This window comes from Mus caroli, unplaced genomic scaffold (genome assembly GCF_978045245.1).
Source record: "Mus caroli unplaced genomic scaffold, Mus_caroli_1 scaffold_5, whole genome shotgun sequence".
NCBI lineage: Eukaryota > Metazoa > Chordata > Mammalia > Rodentia > Muridae > Mus > Mus caroli.
The window spans coordinates 1,676,238-1,700,160 of record NW_028227260.1 but is presented as its reverse complement, the minus strand read 5'-3'; the positions used below and the strand labels follow the sequence as shown (position 1 = coordinate 1,700,160).

The 23,923-nt window shown below is 40.3% G+C and overlaps 1 protein-coding gene across 1 annotated transcript; it reads right to left on the bottom strand.

Moving 5' to 3' along the window:
* Nucleotides 1-12,385: 12,385 nt before the first annotated feature.
* Nucleotides 12,386-13,178, bottom strand: LOC115030099 (cysteine-rich perinuclear theca protein 1-like). The gene is made up of 2 exons (XM_029473545.1): nucleotides 12,933-13,178; nucleotides 12,386-12,761 (listed from the first exon to the last, which is right to left on the bottom strand). The coding sequence occupies exons 1-2, from the start codon at nucleotides 13,176-13,178 to the stop codon at nucleotides 12,501-12,503; spliced, it is 507 nt and encodes a 168-aa protein (XP_029329405.1). The 3' UTR covers nucleotides 12,386-12,500.
* Between the last annotated feature and the right edge of the window lie 10,745 nt (nucleotides 13,179-23,923).

The following is a 23,923-nucleotide window of genomic DNA, read 5'->3' as shown; positions in this document are numbered from 1 at the left end:
TTTTAAACTGTCTTTCCAAGAAACTTTTTGCTTTTTTTCTAAATGTATATATCTCACAAAGAAAAACTACTTTAAAATACTGCTTCTTTATATATATTCAAATTGAGCTGTGGTAAAGGAATACATTCAATCAACTTTAAATATATATAGACCCATTAAAGACACATTCAATGTGATTGAGCACTTAGATTCATCCTGGTAAATGCAAGCTCTGCTTAAATATCTTTGATTATCACCTCTGATGGGCTGTCAGTTTCACCAGAACCTAACAGAGCTCCAAATTTCCTCTTCCTCTCTGTCTGAAAATCCTGAACTGGGAAGTACACAGCCAGCTGGTTCCCTGTTAGAATTTCTGTGTATTAAAATACAAAATCAGATGTGATAAAAGAAAACGTAGGAAACATATGATATAAGGAACACAAAAGTACTTTAATGGACAGAAAAAAAATGCTACAAAGTCATTGGCAACAGTAGATTTGTTTGCCTGGCATTATTACATTCAGAATCCATTCTTTTGTTGTTAAATCAGAAAGTGACAGTGAGGCAGACTGACCATAAATCAACAAGTTACAGCAGGTCTTTCTGGCATTCTTCTCCACTCAGACTGTCATGTCCAACAACACATATTGAGGCAGTTCCATAAATTGGGTTATCTGGGAAAGAGGAGAAGTGAACAATAAGAAACAAAATGAGGGGAGGGGAAGGAGCAGGCTCAAAGTGGTTCAAAATAACTGATAAGAATCAAGACGCCCCTACTCACATGATTTACTCTATCCCCAGTTTCATCTACACTTGAAGACAGCTTGGCTCCAGATTTTCCAAGATATATGTCCTTAAATCACTTGCATGCAATAACAGTATGGTATAACAGATCTCTCTTGATAACATAAGAAATCAATGCTTATTTGCTACAAATATTTCATTTGCTTCACAAAGTAGATCCTTATTTTTTCACTCTAGCCACTATTCCTAACTTCTACATTAGACTATATTTTATTTAAAATTATTTATTTCATAGCTAAGCTATGCCAGGTGTGGGCTTGCAAGTACATAGGTCATGTAATGTGTGCCTGCTGCCATGGTCCCTGCTGCTATGCTCATGGAACTTCTAACTCTTTGAAACTATTAACTCCCAATTAAATCCTGGCCTTTATAAGTTACATAGGTGATTGTATCTCTTCACAGCAATAGAAAAATAACTAAGATGTTGGGGCAATGACAAGTTGATATGATAAAAGAATATGTCTTCAGAAGATGAAAAGACCTCCCATGCTCATGGGTTAGTAGAATTAACATAGTAAAAGTATAATCTTACCAACAGCAATCTACAGATTCAATGCAATCCCCATCAAAATTCCAATTCAACTCTTCAGGAAGATAGAAAAAGCAAGTCTCGCCTTCATCTGAAATAACAAAAAAACAGAGGTTAGGGAAAAAAATCTCAACAATAAAAGAACTTCTGAGTGAATCAGAATCTCTATCCCTGAACTCAAGCTGTACTACAGAGCAATGATGATTTAAAAAAAAGCAAACTGCATGGTATTAGTACAGAGACAGACAGGTCAATCCACAAAATACAATTGAAGACCCAGAAATAAGCCCACACACTTACTGACACTTGATCTTTGACAAAGAACCCAAAATATATGATGGAATAAAGGCGTCTTCAATATATGGTGTTGTTCAAACTGGCGGTCTGTATGTAGAAAAATGGAAATAGATCCATATTTATGACCTTGCACATAGCTCAAGTCCAAGTGGATCAAGGACTTCAAAATGAAATTAGAAACACTGAATCAAACAGAAGAGAAAGTGGGAAAGAGCCTTGAACAGGAGGAAATTTCCTAAACAGAACTCCATGGGTGAGGCTCTAAGATGAACAATTGATAAATGGGACCTCACGAAACTGAAGTCAGCAGGACAAATTGGCAACTTACAAATTGGAAAAAAAAAAAAAAAAAAAAAAACTTCACTAATCCCACATCTGATAGAGGGCTGATATCCAAAAGAAGTAACCCAATTAAAAATTGGGGTGCCAAGCTAAACAAAGAATTCTCAACTGAGGAATCTCAAATGCCCAAGAAGCACTTGAAATGGTCAAAGTCCTTAGTGACCAGGAAAATGCAAATCAAACAGACCCTGAGATTTTATCTTTCACTAATCAGAATGGCTACGATCAAAACCTCAGGTGATAGCACATGTTGGGAGGATGTAGAAAAAGAGGAACACTCCTCCATTGCTGGTGGACGACCTAGACTAGACTCATTGGGAGAAGATGTGCCTGATCTTACAGAGACTTGAGGCCCCAGGGAGGGGGAGGCCTAGCTGGTGGGAAAGCATCCTCTCAGAGACAAAGAGGAGGGATGAGATGAGGAACTGTGGTAGGGAGGATTAGGAAGGGGGAACGTCTTGATTATAAATAAATATAATAATGATGATAATAATAATGTAATGATAAGTAGGAATGCAGCAAACTGATAAAATACAGCTAAATGCTGAAGAATAAAAAAATCAGTAATAAAAACAGCTACAATAGTGTTACCATATTTACCCAACAACTGCATACTTAGACATTTGTCCCATCACAAACTGATAAAATACAACTAAATGCTGAAGAATAAAAAAAGTCAGTAACAAAAACAGCTACAATAATGTGACCGTATTACCCAACAACAGCATACTTAGGCATTTGTCCCAGATAAATGAGAACTGATAGTCACAAAAAAACTTAACACAGGTGTTGGGCATAAAGGGACATGCTTATAATCTATACTACTATGGAGGATCATTGAAGGATTAATGCTAATGTGGATGAATTAAAATGACCCTGTCTTAACATAAAAATGTGTTAAAAGTCTAGGAAATAACTCAGTAGTAGAGTTCTTCCTCTTGGACTCCAAAATAGTACCACACAACGAAAAGAAAAACATACCAAGCAATGTTGAGTTTTAATAGATTTGTCTAAATGTACCCCCAAAAGGTATCTGTGGAAGCAGATTCAAGGTGTCATGTTGACTGTTCTGCTTTCATAGAAATAAAGTGTTACTTTTGTCTCTCCCTGTATTGTAACATATTAGCCACTAAAATTATTTAAGAAGGCAGTTCTACTAAACATCTTTTCCAATCTCACTCTATGACTTTCGTTCCTTGCAATTGACAATGGAATTATGCAAGCATCTATCATTACTGGACATCCATTCTTCTATGATCCATTTTTTCCCATTATCTTCCAATCTACCTATTGAGAACTTTAATTCTGTCTCTGTTGAGAAATGATGAAAGTGAGTATAATGACATGTTTCTAATCCCATCTCAAGGGTGAAGAGGGAGGATTTTGGTTCTTGATTATCCTGGGATATATAATGACACCTGTCCTAAAAAATAAAAGAGACAATTCTATCTGGGCCTGCTACTGCAGGATTCAAGGAACATTGAGAAAGTGATGGAGGAAAGAGTGTAATAGGATGGGGTGATGTACAATTAAGGAGTTTTTTCTGACGTGGTATAGCCCTCACACTGATGAACACACTGCTGCTGTAGATATTAGCACAATTCAGAAATTGAATCTTTAACATTTCTTCAGGGATGAGAGAGGCCAATGTAGACCCGCCCCACTTCCCTGGGGAGTCTATTGGCAGTTAACAGTTAATGAGGAGAAGCCCAAGAGTCTTGGCAGTTAACAGTTAATGAGGAGAAGCCCAAGAGTCTAAATGCCTCCTTGAGGAAATGCTGTCAGTTAACTGTTTGGGGGAAAGAGGACGTACTCTTCTTCAATGGGGTAGATAAAGAATTGCCCTTGCTCCCCACCCCCAACCATAAGTTGCCAAGAAGTTCTTAAACTCAGTGGCTCACACAAAAGTAGAAAGTCCAGAAGAAATGAGGAGATCTGTTAGGAAGAGGGTTTCAGCAGAAGAAGTGTGGATGATGGGAAAAACAGATTGGCAAGAGTCTATATATAATCTATGAACATGTTAAACAAAAGAAAGAGTAAAGAAACAAATGTGTGAGCGATGAATAGGTTTTACACCAATAAAGTGGAATATTATACACTAGAAGCAAAAACTATGCTTTACAACAAGCTAGTTTTACATACAACTTGAATAAATCTCAGCAGAGTTTTCTGAGGAGAAGCATGTGGGTGGAGACCTTTAGGTACATGCTAAGAAGTGGTATAGAGATATATCTCAGCCATTTTCTTTAATTTTTAAAACATTCTGTTCTTGTCCCAGGTCATAGAATGTTTTATTTTTGACTCTTTGTAATTTCAGTGAGAGACACGAATTCCTTTCTATAAACATCCCTTAATTCCAATTAGACTACTGCTAGATACTTCTGAGATAAGTCCAGTTATCACATCCTTGAGCACATCTTACCATGCTCATCACTGCTGTGGTTCATTGGTTTTACATCTGGCTATGACTACTGATTGCTATTCTTCTCTGACAGCTTAAAAAAGCATTTGTATAACAAAGAGAGAGAGCTAATCCTCTTACCTGAGACTTCCTGAAGAGTTCCATCCAGATCTACTTCTCTAAGTCCTATGTCTACCATTTATATTGTCCTTAGGAATGGGGGCTTATTTCTAGCTCTGGGAGTCAATAAAGAGCAATGGCATTAGCCTGCCTTGTCTCTGAAGTCTCTTGGATCAATAAGAAAAAGGTAGGATTTCTATGCCAGCTACTAGGGTTATTGTTAGCTAGGCTATGACTTTTGGGGAGGTGCCCCTCTATATGTCAAGATACTTTAAACCAGGTGCTGGCACATAAATAAACAGGGAAGATCAATAGAACAAAGTCAATTCCTAAATATAAGTGCATGTAAGTATAGCTATCTGATATTTGACAAACATCCATTGGAGAAGAGACAGCATCTTCAAAAAACGATGCTGAGAAAACTAAATTGCTGTTGTCCTGGCGCTTACTCTGTAGACAGGCTGGTCTCCAACTCAGAGATCTGCCTGCTTCTGCCTCCTGGGTGCTGTGATCAAAGGCATTTGCTGTACATTAAGGGATGATGTCTATAGTTCCTTCCTACGGACTACACTCTTAGGAAAAAAATGAACCTCCCCCGCCACAAAAAAAAAAAAAAAAAACCTGTTGAAAGAAGAAAACTAGAATATATACAGAACAAAAAATAGCAAAATATTAACCCATACAGTTGATATAACACTGTCATGTAATTTTAAACAATTAAAATACAAAGGACATGCTTGTAGCAATAAAGATATAATTCCATTTCATTGCAGACATTTGGTGAAAAATCTAAATGTGACTAGAGACATAACTCAGTGTTAAAGAGCACTGGCTGCTCTCCCAGAGAACACACATGGTAGCTCATAAGCTCTCTAACTACAGTACCAAGGAATCTGACACCCTCTCCTAGCCTCTGTGGGCATAACATACACATATATTTCACAGACATTTATGCAGACAACAAACACAAATATATACAATTTTCAAAAATTCAAATAAAGTGTAGATATTTTCCAAATTTTCCCCTTATCATTTATACATTGCTTCAATAATTTGATAAATTAGCTGGCCTATAAGGTAACAAAATGAGAGCACACAGGAAAGTAATATAGCTTAGCCCGTTTTATTAGCACTCACCATGTTAACACTGGTTATTTGAATATTGGAATACATATGTAATAATAGATATTACAACACAAGAAATAATCCTTGCAAAAATGTTTTGTTTATTTTTGAAATGGCCTCACCATAAAATTAGGGATGTTCTGGAACTCCCTGTGTAGGCCAGGTTAGCTTTGAACTCACAGAAACTCACCTATATATCCTTCCCAAGTGCTGGGATCAAAGACTTGGGCCATGATGTTCAGCTTGATCATCATTTATAAAAGCGCAATGCCAAGAATATCAGATAAAAGAATGATGATTTTATGAGGATGGAGAAAATGGAGCTAAGAGGCCAGACATAAAGGTGTGCATAGTTTAATATTTTGTAGTTGGTTTTAATTGTCTGCTTGAAACAGCCTAGAGTCATCTGAGATGAAAGCCTCATTTGAGGAACTGGCTCATGGGCATACCTGAGTGTGGTTTGTGCTCATTGAACCTCTTAAGTTCAGTCCATAATATCACCTGCCTAAAGATACAGGGAATGCTTTTCAAAAGATAGGGCTCTTGGAGGGTGGTGATAAGTACAAGTACACCAAAGTTCAAGTTTACATCTAATGGTGTCTTGATAGTGAAGCTTTTAACAGAACAATTCTGACCCATCCCCACTTTCTTGAATCTCTTGACTTGTGATTTCTCCCAACCCCCAATCTTGATCCTAAGTCCAAAATATTGAAGCCATTACATGTGCTATAACACTGGAAAAGTCTTTAACTTACCTGCTATTGTTGTGACATTGGTTATATCTAGCCACCTAGTCATTATTGGAGCTTGCATGATTCATAGCTTTGGATGACATTCCTAGCCTAGTGGCCTTGCATACAGTTTTCTGATTGAATTTAAGGAAAGAAATCATAGTGGGCACTGTAAACCTCACAAAAAACTAATGGCTTGGAAGGTCATATGCTCAATGAGAGGTCTTATGCCCTACTACTACCATTTTGCTAAATTCACTTAGTTTCTAACTCCACTCTAAAAATCTAAATCAAGTGGAGGGATCTATGGATAAAGGCACTTGCTGCCAAGCCTAACAACCTAAGTTCAATTGCTGGGACTCTGGTGATAGGAAAGTATCAACAACCAAGGCCTTCATGGGTACATGTGCATGAGTGAATACACCACACACACACAGGCACGCACACACACAAATTAAGCTAACAAAAGTAAATAAAATGCTTAATTTTTTATCCATATATTAGTGCAGCTTTCAACCCTCCGCAGAGAAGCATCTTGCAATGCACAGCAGTCAACAAACACCGAGACTCACAGCTACTACAAATCCAGAGCATAAATGACAGTGGACTGCTCAGCCCCAACTGGAACATCTATGTCACTTCCCATGCCCTTAAGGCTCAGGGAAGATTAAGAGGTGGCAGAAAGACTGGAAGAACTATACATTGGGGAGGACAAGAACACAGTAGTGTCTTCTGGGTATAACAAGACCACTGCAGTGATGAACTCACAGCAGTTGTGGTTGCCTATACAAGACTGGCAAGAGATCAATCCAGTGAGCATTCTAGCATGCAGAGGGGATCCTGAAACCCAATCTGTAGCTTAATGGTATTGGCTGTTGATGGTTATAGAGGAAAGGAGAGTCTGTTTTCTTCTCTGGTAGGTTGCCCATAATCTGGTGGAGAGCCTTTACACTCATGGGCATATTGACAGTGCTGATATCTGTAGGAAGCCAACTCTAAGATGGCGCTGGTTTGCTGTGTGCCATTGTCATAAACAACACCACTGTGCAGGCGTAAGCCAGAGTCTGGCGCCAACTCCTCCCAAGTGGGTACATGCTAATTAGGTGACAGGGGTTCAACCTATCCCGGGAGGACACAAAGCCTTTCCCTTTGCTGGGATGCATATAAGCAGATCTCCCTGGGTTCCTGAGGTCCTGTAGCAGCATCGAAGTGTTCCTGCAATAAAGGCTGTTGAGAAGAATCCGACCGTGTTGTGTCTTCCTTGCCAGTCGAGGTGGGTACAACATCTGGTGGCCTGTACAGTGACCCGAGGATGATCTCGCGGATTCAGTTCCCAGGATATTGGGACAATAAGGTTCCCGGGTAAGTGGGACAATTTAAGTTCTCGGATTGAGACAATAAGGTTCCTGGCTTTGGGACATGTTAAGGTTCCCGGCTTTGGGACAAGTTAAGGAACTATGATAATCTCAGTGTAGTGATCAATAGATCCTTGCTGTGTAGTTATGCTTTTTTCTCCCATTGACCCTTTGTGGGTAGGTCTGATAGTTTTGGTCTTGTTTGTTCTGATATATGGACTCTGTTACTGTTTGAATCGAGAGGCAGTCAAGACAGGTCAGAAAATCCTTATAGAGCAACAAGAGAGTCTTTTTAAGCCCTTCTCGGAAGAGGAGAAGGGCTTAAAAAGAAAAAAGAAAAAAGAAAAAGAAAGGAGACACGGTGTTATCAGGTGGACAGAAAGGACAAAAGAGCCGAGGCAGAGGAGGAAGGTGAATTAGCTTCCGCACCCCCTCCCTATGTCTCCTCGGCAGCTGCCTATAAGCGGACCTTCTGTCTGGAGGTTTGGAGAGAGGTTAGATTCTCCTTGCTGGGATGTCCTATTTTCACCGACCAAGCAGGGCAGAGATATCATGAGCCTCTAGATTTCAAAGTAATCAGGAATTTGGCTGAGTCCGTGCGGACGTACGGCCTAACTGCCTCCTATACTGTGGCTCAAGTAGAGGCCTTGAATAGACACTGCATGACGCTGTCTGATTGGGCAGTCTTGGTGAAGGCATGCCTTTCACCTGGGCAGTATTTAGATTGGAAAGCCTTCCTTATTGAATTTGCAAATGAACAGGCAGCAGCTAACACTGCTGCAGGAAATCCAGCATGGGATAGAGATATGCTGCTTGGTCAAGGTTGCTTTGCACAACAACAGACAGGATATCCAGTGCAGGTGTTTGAACAGGTGAATCACATTGCCATAAGGGCGTGGAAATCATTGCCCACCGGTGTTGACGGTGTTGACATGGGCGAGAGGGTCTGTTTGTGTGTTTCCCCAGGATCACTGATAACAGCTGTGGGTCCCAGAATGGCTGACCAGAGCAATTCAAAACAAGCAGAGCTATGAGGACATGGATATCCCTGTGGCTGGGAATGCTCCCGCTAGTGAGAACTGAAGAGCTCTGTTGGGGAATTATGTCTACCCATCATAGGGTTTTACCCACTTATCCCTATATCCCATTTCTTTATCAAGAATTTCCACCTTAATTTTCCCCCGTGCCAGAGTCCTTTTCATAAAGAAAGATCATTCTTGCTGGGTTTTGCATTTTCCCCACCTCTTGATAAGACAGTATTTGATTGGCAGAAGAATGAGACTGGAAAAAGAAACTTCTGGCCCTGGTATCAATGGGTATTATCCAATGAAAGGGGGGTATATACATCGTTAACCCCTTTTGCCAGACTCAAGGGTGAGAGTTTCAGGATATACAATATTTCCGCAATTAGACATAACGATACCAGATTGACCAGGATTCAATTTAATAGCCTTGTGGCAAATGATTCTACCCCTAATACTTTAGTATGTGTAAAATCACCCTTTTTCTTTCTTATAAGTAATAATGTGAGTGGTGGTTCCTTGAACTGTAATGATTCTGAGGTAAATTGTTACTTGGCTGAGTGCTAGGATGGTGACAATGATACAGCAGTAGTGGTAAAAATTCCCACCTTTGTGCCTATCCCAGTAGAAACCGATCCCAATAGATTCCCCATATTTAATTTGTTTAGAACAAAAAGGGATTTTGGAATTCCAGCAGCTATTATCTCAACTATTGTGGTGTCTGCTGCTGCAGCTACTACAGCTGCGGTAGCCATGGCCAATCAAGTACAAACGGCTGAGACTGTTAATCAAATTGTTGAGAAAACTGCAGTAGCATTGGGAATACAAGAAGAATTTAATACGCATTTGGCATCTGGCATTCTGTTAGCCAATCAAAGGATAGACTTGGTTCAGGGACAGGTTGAGGATTTATATCATATGATCCAGGTATCTTGTGTTTCTTCCCTTAGAGGTTTGTGTATTACCCCTCTGCAAGCTAACTTTTCACAGTCTTCTCGACAGAGCTGAGAAATTTCAAATTACCTGAAGGGAAGCTGGTCCCTGGAAGCTGAGCAACTATCACACTGACTGCTGTTGAAAATAGCTGCTCTTAATAGCAGTAGATGGACCCTGTCACCCTCGGAAACTTCACCACTTGGATCACCAATGCCTTTTTCCTTTTTTAAGGAGTGGGCTGGCATGTTAGCCTGGGGATTGGTGGTCCTCCTGGGATGTGGTTTCTGCCTTTGACTCGTATGTCACCTTAAGAGAGATCATGCCAGATACAAGGCTATGGTATATCAGGCCATGATTGCCGTCGAAGATGGCACATCTCCCAATATTTGGCTGGCCTCTTTGAAAAATTAAGAGTTTGCCCTAGGTCAATTGGCAGTTGTAGTCACAAAGATCCACGGTATCCAGAGACTGGCAACTTTCCTTGTGCACAGACCAACCTAAGACATGGGGCCTGGAGGCAATAGGGCAACCCTATGATGGGTAAGGCTGTGACACTAGAGGATCGACCTAAGACAGGAGCCGTGGCTGATGGACAGTTTTGCCCAGACCTAGTCCAGCATCATATTATTAAACAAAAAAGGGGGAGATGTAGGAAGCCAACTGGTTTCCTGTGTGCCGTTGTCATAAACAACACCACTGTGCAGGTGTAAGCCCGAGTCTGGCGCCAACTCCTCCCAAGTGGGTACATGCTAATTAGGTGACAGTGGTTCAACCTATCCTGGGAGGACATGAAGCCTTTCTCTGTGCTGGGATGCATATAAGCAGACCTCCCTGGGTCCCCGGGGTCCCCGTAGCAGCATTAAGGCGTTCCTGTAATAAAGGCTATTGAGAAGAATCCGACCGTGTTGTGTCTTCCTTGCCAGCCGAGGTGGGCGCAGCAGATATCAGAGGTGTATAAATAAAGAGGTTGCCAAGTTGAGAGGGAACCACACACATGTCTAGGAAATGTTAGGAGGTGTAGCAGTGGGTATGTTTAAAATATCCTGTATGTATATTTAATTCTGAAAGAATAGATAAAATTAAAAATTTGGAGAACCTTAGAAGAGAGCAACAAAATGAAGTTATGCAGCCTCAACCAATTTTTCTCCAAACCCAGTGCCACATGAACCTCTGCTTTATGAAGTGTCCAAAGTTTAATATTTCACAACAGCAACACAAAAGGGGTACTCTAAATTGAAAAAAAAAATTGTAGTGAGTTGTGGGCACACTCATTCTTGTAGTGAAGATTATATAAGTGTATGCATATATAAAAACATCAAAATGCATATTAGCATTTTATTGTCTATGTGTGTATGTTTGTGTATATGCATGTATTCCTGTGAGTCTGGATGGATGCATGAAGGATGGATATATATACACATGTGTGTGTTTGTGTGTGTCTGTGTGTGTGTGGCAAAGGACAACTTTTCTATATAGATTCTCAGGTACTACCCACCTTAAAAATCTTAAAATCAAAAGAACAAAAACAAAACAAAACAAAACAACAAAAGTATCAGCAAAGTGTCTTACTGGCCTGGGACATACCAATAGGGTATGGGGGCTAGCTGGTCAACAAGTGTCAAGGATATACACTTTCCCACATCCTCAGTGCAGTAAATAAAAGTTTTCAACATCACACACTGGTTTCTTTCTTTTTTGAAACAGTGTCTCACCATGTAGCCTCATAGTGATCTGCCTGTCTCTGCTTTGAGTGTCAAGAGTAAATGCCTATGCCACCATGCCAAGCTGATGGAGTTGCTTTTTTTTTTTTTTTTTTTTTTTTTTTTTGGTTTTTCGAGACAGGGTTTCTCTGTGTAGCCTTGGCTGTCCTGGAACTCACTTTGTAGACCAGGCTGGCCTTGACCTCAGAAATCCGCCTGCCTCTGCCTCCCAAGTGCTGGTATTAAAGGCATGTCCCACCACTGGCCTGGCTAAGGTTTCATTTTTTAATTGTGAGTTCTGGGGATCAAACTCAGGTCCCCAATGCATGTGAGGAATCAACTGAGTTATCTCTCCAGCCCCACTTTACTCTTTGAAAAACTGGTTTCACAATATCTCAACGGATTAAAAAAGTGTTAGCAAATACACAGTAAAGCTGTCTGGAAAGGCATAGTCCTTTTAAAATATGCTGTAGACATTACTTACTACCTGTTTCATGACCAGCACTGGTTGGCAGACCCATTCTCACTGTCCTATTCCTCCTCCTATTTCTGAAGAGGTAGGATAAATCAGTGCTGCACTTGCAGATTCCAGTCAAAATCACTGGTGCCTTTTGATGGGGTGAAGTCTTTGGCCCTTCTGAGGGTCTTAGCACAAGAGATCATAAAATGAGGATTGTAAGAAACACCACAATGAGGTAGGGGTTCTAAAGTTGATGTGCTGCCTAAGATAGGACTGGAACTGCCTGCCACCTACACCTCAGTTCATATCGATGTAACACTCTGAAACCATGCAGCAATCCTAGCCAGTGACATTTAGGAAAACCCTGGGCTCTCCCTGTTGCTCTGTGAAATAAAGCTTCAGGGGGACGTTTGTGCTAGCTCAGTTCTGACCCTCCCGTGTCTGCCTATCAGGGGGTTGTTCGCACCACTCCCAACCTTCTAGAAACCAATGTTCCTTCTCATCATATTCCCAGTCTTCCCTACCCCCACCCCTCTCCCTCTACACCATCAGAGACTGAGAGTGACACATATTTTCACATCTGATTATTTTCACCATCATACAAATTAGTTTGTGGTGATGAGTGGCCTTGACAGGACCACAGCTCAGCTCCTAAACCCGTTCACTGATGTTTTATGGGTCTTTGGACCCGTTCGGGGTCTAGGAGCTGGCCAAGTCTCCATTCAGAACCCAGTCACTGTCGAGGAATGGTGGAACTTCCTCCGGCTCAGACACATTGGCATTCTCATGAGAGAACAATGCCACTGTAATCTCGCTTGTCTCCAAAGCCATAGTCGGTTCCGGTTCGATCAGCTCCAGTTGGCTCCGCTCCAGTTGGCTCTGCATCAATCGAAGTTCAGTAGCACTCTTGATTCGTCTCCTAATTCTCCTTCTAAGTGATTGTTCCCCCTTCTTCGTAATCTGAAAGAATTACAGTCATAAGGGCACTGGTTTGGGGAAAAGATAGAATGTGGATGGAGGTTCATGTAAAGGGGCAGAGGTAGATGAGAAGTTTATTGTAGGCCTGAGAAAGTCTTAGGGGAAAGAATGACTGAAGAAGGGAGGAAATGAGCTTAGTTTGGGATCTCTCACCTTAAATGCAGTTCTGCGACAAGAACGACAAGAACGACCGCAGCAACAACGGGAACCAGAATGAGAAAGAGAATGAATGAAGAAACGACAAGATCTCTTGGGAAGCTTAGATCTAGGGTTTTGCTTCCTATTAAGCTTGAATCTTTTGGCGGCGGTCTTCTTAAGCTTTGGTCTCTTGGCTTTGGCAGCGGTGGCTGCTGTTGCTGCAGCTCTAGACCAGTGGACTTTCTGGGCCACCCGAGCCATACCGGAGCTCTCCAGGGACTGGCCCCAGAGCTCTGAGCACCCTGCTTATATCCCTGTCAGAACAATGGTGGGCCACACCCCTCAGCCCTGATTGGTCAGCAAAGCTCTCCCTAGCCAAAGGCAACTAAGGAGTGGCTGAAACGTCACAATGCCCTACCTCTGACCACTTTGAGCTTGAAGGGAATCCAGATCAGACTGCCTGAGAATCTCAGATATCCCATATTCATCAAAAAGTGTCACTTTCATACACTTTCTAGCGGGTCAATATACTAGAACTACAAAGTCTCATTGAAAATGGGAGGCTTTACTTAAACCTCTGGAAGATAAATGTTTGAAGCTTACTCTCTTCTCTATATACTGTTAGACTGTGCTGAAATTCTGTGCAGTCTTAATGAAGTTTGCGACTTCATTTAATCCCTACTCTGTCCTTTTGCCTACACTAACTTTTCCTTAGTCTTCTCATTGTATTTTAGATATTATACCTAATCACTACTCAAAGTAATAGGACACTATTATGAGTACATTGATATGAGGATCATCGACAAGTAATAACAGCAAAAAAAAAAAAAAAAAATGTGTCCTATAAACACATATCCTGACTCACAACAACAGCAAAAAACATATGTATTCCATATTGGCATCACCTTACCTATTACAATTTGGCGTCTAAGACTGCCTTATTTTTTTTAATTTGTTTTAATTAGGTATTTTCCTCATTTACATTTCCAATGCTATCCCAAAAGTCCCCCATACCCTCCTCCCCACTCCCCTACCCACCAACTCCCACTTTTTGGCCCTGGCGTTCCCCTGTACTAGGGCATATAAAGTTTGCAAGTCCAATGGGCCTCTCTTTCCAGTGATGGCCGACTAGGCCATCTTTTGATACATATGCAGCTAGAGTCAAGAGCTCCGGGGTATTGATTAGTTCATAATGTTGTTCCACCTATAGGGTTGCTGATCCCTTTAGCTCCTTGGGTATTTTCTCTAGCTCCTCCATTAGGGGCCATGTGATCCATCCAATAGCTGACTGTGAGCATCCACTTCTGTGTTTGCTAGGCCCTGGCATAGTCTCACTAGAGACAGCTATATCTGGGTCCTATCATCACAATCTGGCTAGTGTATGCAATGGTGTCAGCGTTTGGAGGCTGATTATGGGATGGATCCCTGGATATGGCAGTCTCTAGATAGTCCAACCTTTTGTCTCAGCTCCAAACTTTGTCTCTGTAACTCCTTCCATGGGTGTTTTGTTCCCAATTCTAAGAAGGGGCAAAGCATCCACACTTTGGTCTTCGTTCTTCTTGAGTTTCATGCATTTAACAAATTGTATCTTATATCTTGAGTATCCTAAGTTTCTGGGCTAATATCCACTTATCAGTGAGTACATATCATGTGAGTACTTTTGTGATTCTGTTACCTCACTCAGGATGATGCCCTCCAGGTCCAACCATTTGCCTAGGAATTTAGTAAATTCATTCTTTTTAATAGCTGAGTAGTACTCCATTGTGCAAATGTACCGCATTTTTGTATCCATTCCTCTGTTGAAGGGCATCTGGGTTCTTTCCAGCTTCTGGATATTATAAATAACGCTGCTATGAACATAGTAAAGCATGTTTCTTTCTTACTAGTTGGAACATCTTCTGGATATATGCCCAGGAGAGGTATTGTGGGATCCTCTGGTAGTACCATAAGACTGCCTTATTTTTAAATTCCTAGTTTAAAATAGATTGGCTTTTTTTTTTCTACCAGCACTGTCACTTATTGACAGGAAGTGGAGTGAGCTGCCCACTGTTGAAGGTTATATGTTCATTTGCTTACATTATTGAAATCTGCCACAGTACTTTTTATTTTAGGAGATTCTGATCTTCATATTTTATTCTACTTTTCCTTTTCACTAACACTATTTGTCTTCCCATTAGGTGGGTGGCCTTGGATGTTATATATTGAACTAATTAGGTCCTTATATATTTTTTCTTGTATAATATATTTGTGTTTAACTCTAGTACAATGTACTGTGACAGTCTATGCTCTGTTCTCTCTAGTTTACTTCTTCTAACAGTGCAAGGTATTTCAAGGGAACACACACCACCTTTAGTGTGATCTTTCCCATCTTCTTTAGAGGGAAACCTATGTTTGTTCAATATCCCATGCCAGAAATATTGATTTCTGTTCATTGTTATTTATGACCCTTTTGGATTTCTAAATATACACATGTGACCAGGAAGAGGCTATCTTGATCTCAGATTATTATTAATTGTCTCATTTCAGGTTCCTATAACAGACTTATATACATTGTGTTCTTTCTACAACACAGACATCTTACCATTATCAAGGATACAGCTGATATTAGAGTGCCAGCAAGGAAGGACCAGTTATGATGAACACCTTCTGTGCCTGTGATAAGGAGCCTCGCCAGCAAAAACTCACACACAGGACACACTCAAATCCTTCTGCAGCAAATAAGCTTTAATACATCTCAAGAGATAGATGATCAGCTTCAGGGGAGGAGGAGACCCAGAACACAGGAAACCCGTCCCTTTTATAGACCACAAGAGCAGTTGGATACATATTTTACCCTGACTGGTTGCTCACTATCAGCCCAGTTGACGCCACGGGACAGGCAGGGCACAAGGAATGGAAAAATACCCCAGCACATGCGCAGACTACTTGTTTACCAGTCAGAACACCGGATATCATCGCCATCTTGTAATGGCCATTGCAAGGGTGGCTCCCCGCAACCTTCTTCCTGATCATGCCTTAATTTAGTCTTCTTGGTTGAGCCATTCAGACAGTTCATATGAGGTGAACTTCTGCATCCTCCTGCTTCAGGAAGGCATCACAGCTAGGAGAAAAAATTAATTTGTAGCTTCATTTCTCCCTTCATTTCTTTAGCCAGCTCTGAGGATTGGGAGCTGAGCTGATGTACCCATCAAGCAAAATAAAGCCACACGAATCTGCTCTCCACTAACCCCTCCCTGGGTTTCTCAAGACCCAGAAGTTTCTCCTACTTCAAGCAAGGTGGCCTTGCTGGTTTGTATATCCTCTAAGCAAAGAAGCTGAATAGTACATCCAGGGCAGTAGTGGAGCACACGTTTAATCCCAGCACAGAGGAGGCAGAAGCAAATAGATCTATGCAAGTTCCAGGACAGCCTTGTCTACAAAGGAAGTTCCAGGACAGCCAAATCTATAAGAGAAAGCCTATCCCAAAACAAAACAACAAAAGACAAATCCAGAAACCAAAGGAAGAAGCAGCTTAGTAGTGACTTAATCTTACATTCCTTGTAGAGGTGTATTGGATACATACAGCATTATCAGAAACTTACATGAGATTAATCATAGGCTGAAGATAACTATAAACTGTTTAAATCTTGTTACACAAGTATTTTAACAAGTAATTACAAATTTGTCCCAAAATCCAACAAAGAGTATTATTAATTAGAAATTATAGAACTGCAAAAAGTAAAGGTAAAATAACTTGAGTGGCTTTACCCAGGGTGAAGTATACGGAGAAATGATCAGTGCACTTGAGGAAACTTGAGTATATTTCATTTAATGTGACCAGAGAGACTATGAAATTTAAAAAATCATAGCAACTTATGTATGAATAAGAAAAAACTTGACTTTCTAATTTTGAGTGTCAGAATGAAATAAGAGTCAAAGTGAGACTAATGTTTTAGTTTGTTGTTGTTGCTGCCACTGCCGTGATAAAACTCCATGGCCAATGAAACTTATTTAAAAAAGAGTTCATTTAAGGTTTATTTAGAGTCCACAATGTCAGGGATAGTATGGCAGTAGATAGCTAGAACAGGAAGCTGAGAAATCTCACCTTTAATGACAAGCAGGAAGCATATGGAAGTTGGGTGAGGTTATGAAATCTCAAAGCCTGCCTCCAGTGATGTTCCTTCTACAGCAAAGCTGCATCACCTTCCCTAAACAGTGGCACTAACTGGCAACAAAGTGTTCACAAATCTACGTCTATGAATTGTATTTCAAACTACCATTACTATATACTATGCTGTGCCCCAGTACAGGCGAATGCCAGAGCTAGGGAGTGGGTGGGTTGGGGAGCAGGGCGGGGGGAGGGTATAGGGGACTTTCGGGATAGCATTTGAAATTTAAATGAAGAAAATATCTAATAAAAATATGTATTTCCAACATACAATGCTACCGAATACACTTTGTCATTAAAGGGGGATAAAAGAAAAGGGAGATGGTGGAGAAATACTGGATGAGAGTAATACTAAAACCCTGTGTGCTTCAAACTCCAAAGCCTGTAGCTTCATGTCTAATATCAAAGACACTAATTTCAAAGGGATCTACCGCTCTAGCTTTGCTGCCTACAATCTACATCTCTCTCAAGGGCTGGTTGAACTTCCTATATGCAGCTTTCCTTGACAGATATCTTAGGCTTCTAGCATTTTCAACTTCTCAGAATCTCCACAGCAACCCAGATTTTACTTCCACAGCTTCGTGTGAAAAGGGCCTCTTGTTTTTCTTGATTTCTTTCTTTCAGGAACTCCTCTGTTGTCTGTTTTCTGGTTTCAGCCACTCTCTGAATCTATGGAGAACCTATGACTTCCTCATACTTGTATGTTTTATACTTCCAAATCTTTTTAGCTGCCACATTAGTACGTACTCAGATCCCCTTCAACCACATTACCATCAGCTTTTGTATGTTGAAGAAATTGCTTTCTAAGAGCAGAAAATTCCTTAGGCTCTCTTTCAAAATTTGGAGGTGTGGCTGGATGTTGTTTTGAACTCTGCACACTATTCTTATTGATCCAGTACAAACCAGGCCTCTTCTTGATGCTACCAACCTTTGTAACAATTACAGTCCCTCTTTCAACACATACCTTGGCAGTAACATTACGTTTCATAGTCCTCTTTTTCTCTCCAAATTTTATTTCTTTCTTCCCCACTTGCTCTTTTTTTTTTTGTATACTCAAATAAGGAAAATTGGAAGTAACTGAGCAATAGATTAAATGTTTGCTGTATTGACATCTCCACCAAAGAAATTAACCCACTGTTTTAAAAAAAATGGCCTCAGTTAATTTCTCAGGACATAGGAAGACAACAGCCAGATTCTATGCCAAAATATTATAGATATAGCCTATAGCCTATATGCCTCCACTGTCCACGTAGTCAATACTACCAGTAGTCAATACTACTGCCTCCTTCTACTACTATGGCCCTTTAAGTTCTGTTTTTTTTGTTTTTAACTGTCTTTCTAACCCAAAGTTCTATAATCTTCCACCATTCTTCCACATGCAAAGTCAGGTTTATCACAGCAACAGTCTGCTCTCTGGTACCAACTTTTCTATCCATTACTTTTCTGTTACTGTGATAAAACTCCATGAATAAGATGATTTAAGGAAGATTTATTTGAGATTATGGTTCTAAACAGTTAGAGTTTATAATCATAATCGTGGGGACAGCATGACAGCAAAGAGCCAGAGTTGGAAACCTAGAGACCTAACATCTTTAACCACAGGGACTTAGAAGGGAAATAACACTGGATGTAGAGCAAGATATGAACTTTCAAAGGCAATGTCCAATGATATATACTTCCTTTGTCAAGGTTATGCAACCTGCCCAATATTGCTCCCAATAAAAGACCAAATATTCAAACACCTGTGCCTATGAGTGACATTTCTCATTCCAACCATAACAACTTGACATAGTATTTGATGATTCCATAAGAAATTTCAAACATATAATTGGCATGCACCTAATATTTAAGAGCCAGAGAGAATTCTAAAGGAGATAACACACAAAAAGTCATTCTAATATATATTATAATTTATGTTGGCATATGTAGTGACAAAAATATATAAGCATGTTTACATGTATGATTCAGAAACTTGCACAGTAAGAGTATAACCAATGTAGCAGAAGTCATTTAGTCTAGGCAAGTACTAGTGATACCTACCATGGCCTATTTAAGCTAGGATGGCAAGAATATTGTGGTTGTGTCAATTCTTAGTGAATAGCCAGAAATGACTTAATCATCAAGTATAATGGCTGTATTTTTTTCTTATTGACCAAGGAGTAGAAAAAAAGAGAGGTTATGAATAGATTTAGAGCAACAAGAATATACACATTTATTTTTAGGATTTATTCAAATTTCTGTTTAAAGTAATTCACTTATGAAAAAGAGCCCAAGAACATATTTAAGAAAATTTGCCTTAATATGAAAGTATTCAGTTTCTTTTCACTTTCAACAACAACTAGGGAATGGAAGGAATTTTGAAACTAATTTTAAAATAGTAATATATTTATGAATTCCTAGAAACCAGTGATTTCTGTTCATTTTTATTTAAGCCTTATTCTGTGTCAAACAAATTGGGGCATGGTAAAGACAAATATGGGGGAAGTAGTAATAAACCAGAGAGTTCATCGGTGAGACTAGATAGATATAAAAATACATGTTGACGTAAAAATGTTCAACAATACTCAGATAAATATAAATAAAGGCATTTGCAAGAATGTCTTACAGAAATAAATGAGGAAAAACAAAGTAAATAAATAATAAAACTAACTATAAAATGCTAGTGAACACTACAAGAAGCTATAACCCTATTGAATTGCTATTGGGAATATAAAATGGTACAACCAACATGAAAAGGCATATGGCAATTTTTACTTGTGTATATGGTATGTACACATATGTTTATGCCTGTGGAACTGTGCTTTGAAAAAAAACAAAAATTTTAATAATAAATTTTCTTCTTGAAAGTAGTTTAAGCAAAACTTTTGTTTAAGTTAAATCATATGTAGGACTATTTCTATCAAATATTTGTATTTTTTTCATTTGTACTTTGTTTCACTTGCTTAGAGAAAATTATGCACTAGATATTGTGTGAAGTGACAAAATAAGAATTTAAAAGTACATAGTACTGAGTTGAGAAACATTTCTGTGAATAACACTGCCTACCGCCAAACCCTATGTTTCTCTGTGAATAATACTGCCTACCACCAAACCCTATGACCTTAATTCAAAGCCTCGATCTTAGGGTGTTAAGAGGGAACAAATTCCTACAAATTCTCTTCTATTTCCACACTTGTGCTGTAGACATACACATACACATGCATTGCACACACACACACACACACAAATAAAATTTAAGAAAAAAGAAACTAGCATTACATATTCTTTTTTCTTCTTTAATTTTTATTTGAAAATTACTTACATGACTACTGCATCTTTTCCCCCTCCTTCTTTCCCCTCCAACTCTTTATATGTCCTCCCAATCTCTCTCAAATACATGGCCTCTTTTTCTTATGATTACTGTTACAAACATTATGTGTATGTATATAAATGTGTATGCATATACGAATACTCTTGCACGCGCCCGACTCGCCAGCAAGTAAAATGCCACGACAGGATCCTTCTGCACACGTTTATTGAGAGAGCTTGATTGCAGAGGCAAAGAGACCCCAAGCCCAGAACTGGTGCTGCTTGTATAGGCCTAGGAGAGGCGTGTCACACACCCAGATTGGTTGTGCTTGGGTTATGCTTATGACCTCATCTGCATGCTTACATCTGATTGGTTAACTTTTCTCTCATCTGATTGGTTAACTTGTCTCTCATCTGATTGGTTAATTTTGGTTAATTCTCAAAACCTCATCTTGGCAAAAGAACCTTACTGCCTATGTATGCGTGGTGGCCAGCAGTAGCCAACTGCCACTCTGCAATGGCACATGTGGCTTGCCACATCTCCCCCTTTTTGTTTTAATAAAATGAGGCTGGTCTAGGCCTATGCAATTATGTCCATCCGCCGTGGCTCCTGTTTTAGGTCGTTCCTCTAATGTCACAGCCTTACCCGTCATAGGGTAACCCTATCGCCACCGGGCCCTGTGTCTTAGGTTGGTCTGTGCATGAGGAAAGTTGCCCATCTCTGAATACTGCAGTGCTGTGTGACAGTAACTGCTAAATGACCTAGGGCGAACTCTACAAAAGAGGCCAGCCAAAAAATGAATTAGTGGGGAAATCATGATCACCCTATCGCGTGCAATGAGGAAACCTCAGCGATGTACAAGGGCTGATCAATGTTCCTTGAGTCTCTCTCATCCAAGTGCAATGGATCCATAAATCCATGGGGTGCAAGAGCAGAGAACTCAGATGCCGACTAATTCTTGAGCATAGATAACCAAACTTCAGGGGAGGTGCCATTTTCAATAGCTAAAAGTGCCTGAGTTATAATCACCTTGTCATGTTTTTGTTGGGTTCTGAATTTGCATACCAACCAGAGCATGAACACCAGTCCACAGCATATGGCAGCACCAAACAAAATCACTCCCACCCATTCCTTAAAGTAATAAAATGCAGAGGTAAGCCAAGAGGTAAAATTGCCAACAATGATGGGTTCTATTCAAGTTCCATTAAGGCTTAAAATATGGCATTAGATGTAAAGAATTAAGGAAACCCCCGAATGCATCAACGGCATGGTTTCAGGAACACAGAGCTCTTCAGTTCTCACTAGTGGGAGCATCTCTAGCCACAGGAACATCCATGTCCTCATAGCTCTGCTTGTTTTGAATTGCTCTGGTCAGACGCTGCTCCAGGACCTGCAGCTGTTGTCGATGATCCTGAGGAAACACAAACAGACCCTCTCTCCCAAACCAATTGAGAGAGCTCCTCTCTTACCTGATTCAGTGCCTCATTGTCTCTCTGGAGTTCTGCAACACCGTCAACCCAGGTGGGCAATGATTTCCACACCCTTATGGCAATGTGATTCATCTGCTCAAACACCTGCACTGGATATCCTATCTGTTGTTGTGCAAAGCGACCTTGACCAAGAAACATATCCCTATCCCATGCTGGAATCTAGAGGCTCATGATATCTCTGCCCTGCTTGGTCAGTGAAAATAGGACATCCCAGCAAGGAGAATCTAACCTCTCTCCAATCCTCCAGACAGAAGGTCCGCTTATAGGTGGCTGCCGAGGAGACATAGGGAGGGGGCACAGAAGCTAATTCACCTTCCTCCTCCGCCTCGGCTCTTTTATTTTGTCCTTTCTGTCCACCTGATAACACTGTGTCTCCTTTCTTTTTCTTTTTCCTTTTTAAGCCCTTCTCCTCTTCTGACATACTCTCTTGTTGCTCTGTAAGGATTTTCTGACCTGTCTTGACTGCCTCTAGATGACAATTCAAACAGTAACAGAGTCCATATATCAGAACAAACAAGACCAAAACTATCAGACCTACGCACAAAAGGTCAATGGGAGAAAAAAGCATAACTACACAGCAAGGATCTATTGATCACTACACTAAGGTTATCATAGTTCCTTAACTTGTCCCAAAACCGTGAACCTTAATTTGTCCCAAAACCAGGAACCTTAACTTGTCCCCATGGTTTCACTTTTACTTTGTGCCTGCTTCCTGGCAACTTTATATTTGCCTCTGTTTTATCAGAGGTCCTTCCCAAACTCCTAGGGTCGTAAGTTTCACTTACCATGAACTTACCCTGCCGGCAAACACTGACTGCTCAAAGTTCTGAACTCTTTGGTGGGGAGGTCGGTTCCCCGTTCGGTCCACCATTTGTCGCGTCAGCTCTCGACCAGCAAGAACAACAAGACCACCAGTTCTTCTAACAGCAGTTTATTCAGCAAACTTCATTCATTATCTCTCTTCTTTCTCTTCATCTATATCTCCCCTTTCCTCTCCCCTCTCCTTTCCTTTCCTTTCCCTTCCTTTCCCTTCCTTTCCCTTCCTTCCTTTTTCCTTTCCTTTTTCCCTTCCTTTTTTCCCTTTTCCTTTCCTTTTTTCCTTCCCTTTTTTCCTTTCCTTTTTTTACCTTTCCTTTTTTCCTTTCCATTTTTTACCTTTCCTTTTTTCCTTTCCTTTTTTACCTTTCCTTTTTTCTTTTTTCTTTCCTTTTTTTACCTTTCCTTTTTTTCCTTTCCTTTTTTCTTTTCCTTTTTTTCCTTTCCTTTTTTGCCTTTCCTATTTTTCCTTTCCTTTTTTCTTTCCTTTTTTCCTTTTCCTTTTTTCTTTTTCTTTTTTTCACTATTTCCTTTTCTTTATCACTGATTCCTTTTATTTTTCCTCCCTTTTCTTTTCCTTTCTTTTTCTTTTTCTCCCCCTTTAACCCAGGGATCAATTTGGGCAACTTACTGGTACCACCATTCCTCAGCTGAAGAGTTCTGAATCCACGTCGGATCCTTCTCAGCAGTCTGTTTTATGGGAACACTTTATTAACCGCTCCTTCCCCGCGATGTAGTTCTGAATCCTCCCTGTAGCAGGGGGTCTTCACTCGTGCCTGAAGATTTTTCTTTTCCCGGGTTTTCAGCACCACTTCTTGTGTGCGCCCGACTCGCCAGCAAAGCACAACGCTGCAACAGGATCCTTCTGCACACGTTTATTGGGAGAGCTTAATTGCAGAGGCAAAGAGACGAGGAGCCCAGAACTGGTACTGCTTATATAGGCCTAGGAGAGGCGTGTCTCACACCCGGATTGGTTGTACTTGGGTTATGCTTACCACCTCATTTGCATGCCTACATCTGATTGGTTAACTTCTCTCTCATCTGACTGGTTAACGTGTCTCTCATCTGATTGGTTAACTTGTCTATCATCTGATTGGTTAACTTGTCTCTCATCTGATTGGTTAATTTTGGTTAATTCTCAAAACCTCATCTTGACAAAAGAACCTTACTGCCTATGTATGCATGGTGGCCAGCAGTAGCCCACTGCCACTCTGCAACGGCACATGTGGCTTCCCACAGAATACTATCTGATGAGTCTATTTGG

Bases quoted from the DNA above. Each gene is read 5' to 3' on its own strand.
- LOC115030099 (XM_029473545.1), bottom strand. From the start codon at position 13,178: ATGGCTCGGGTGGCCCAGAAAGTCCACTGGTCTAGAGCTGCAGCAACA. The intron at 12,762-12,932 runs GTGAGAGATCCC...TAATTCTTTCAG, and splicing joins GTCGCAGAACTGCATTTAAG to ATTACGAAGAAGGGGGAACA.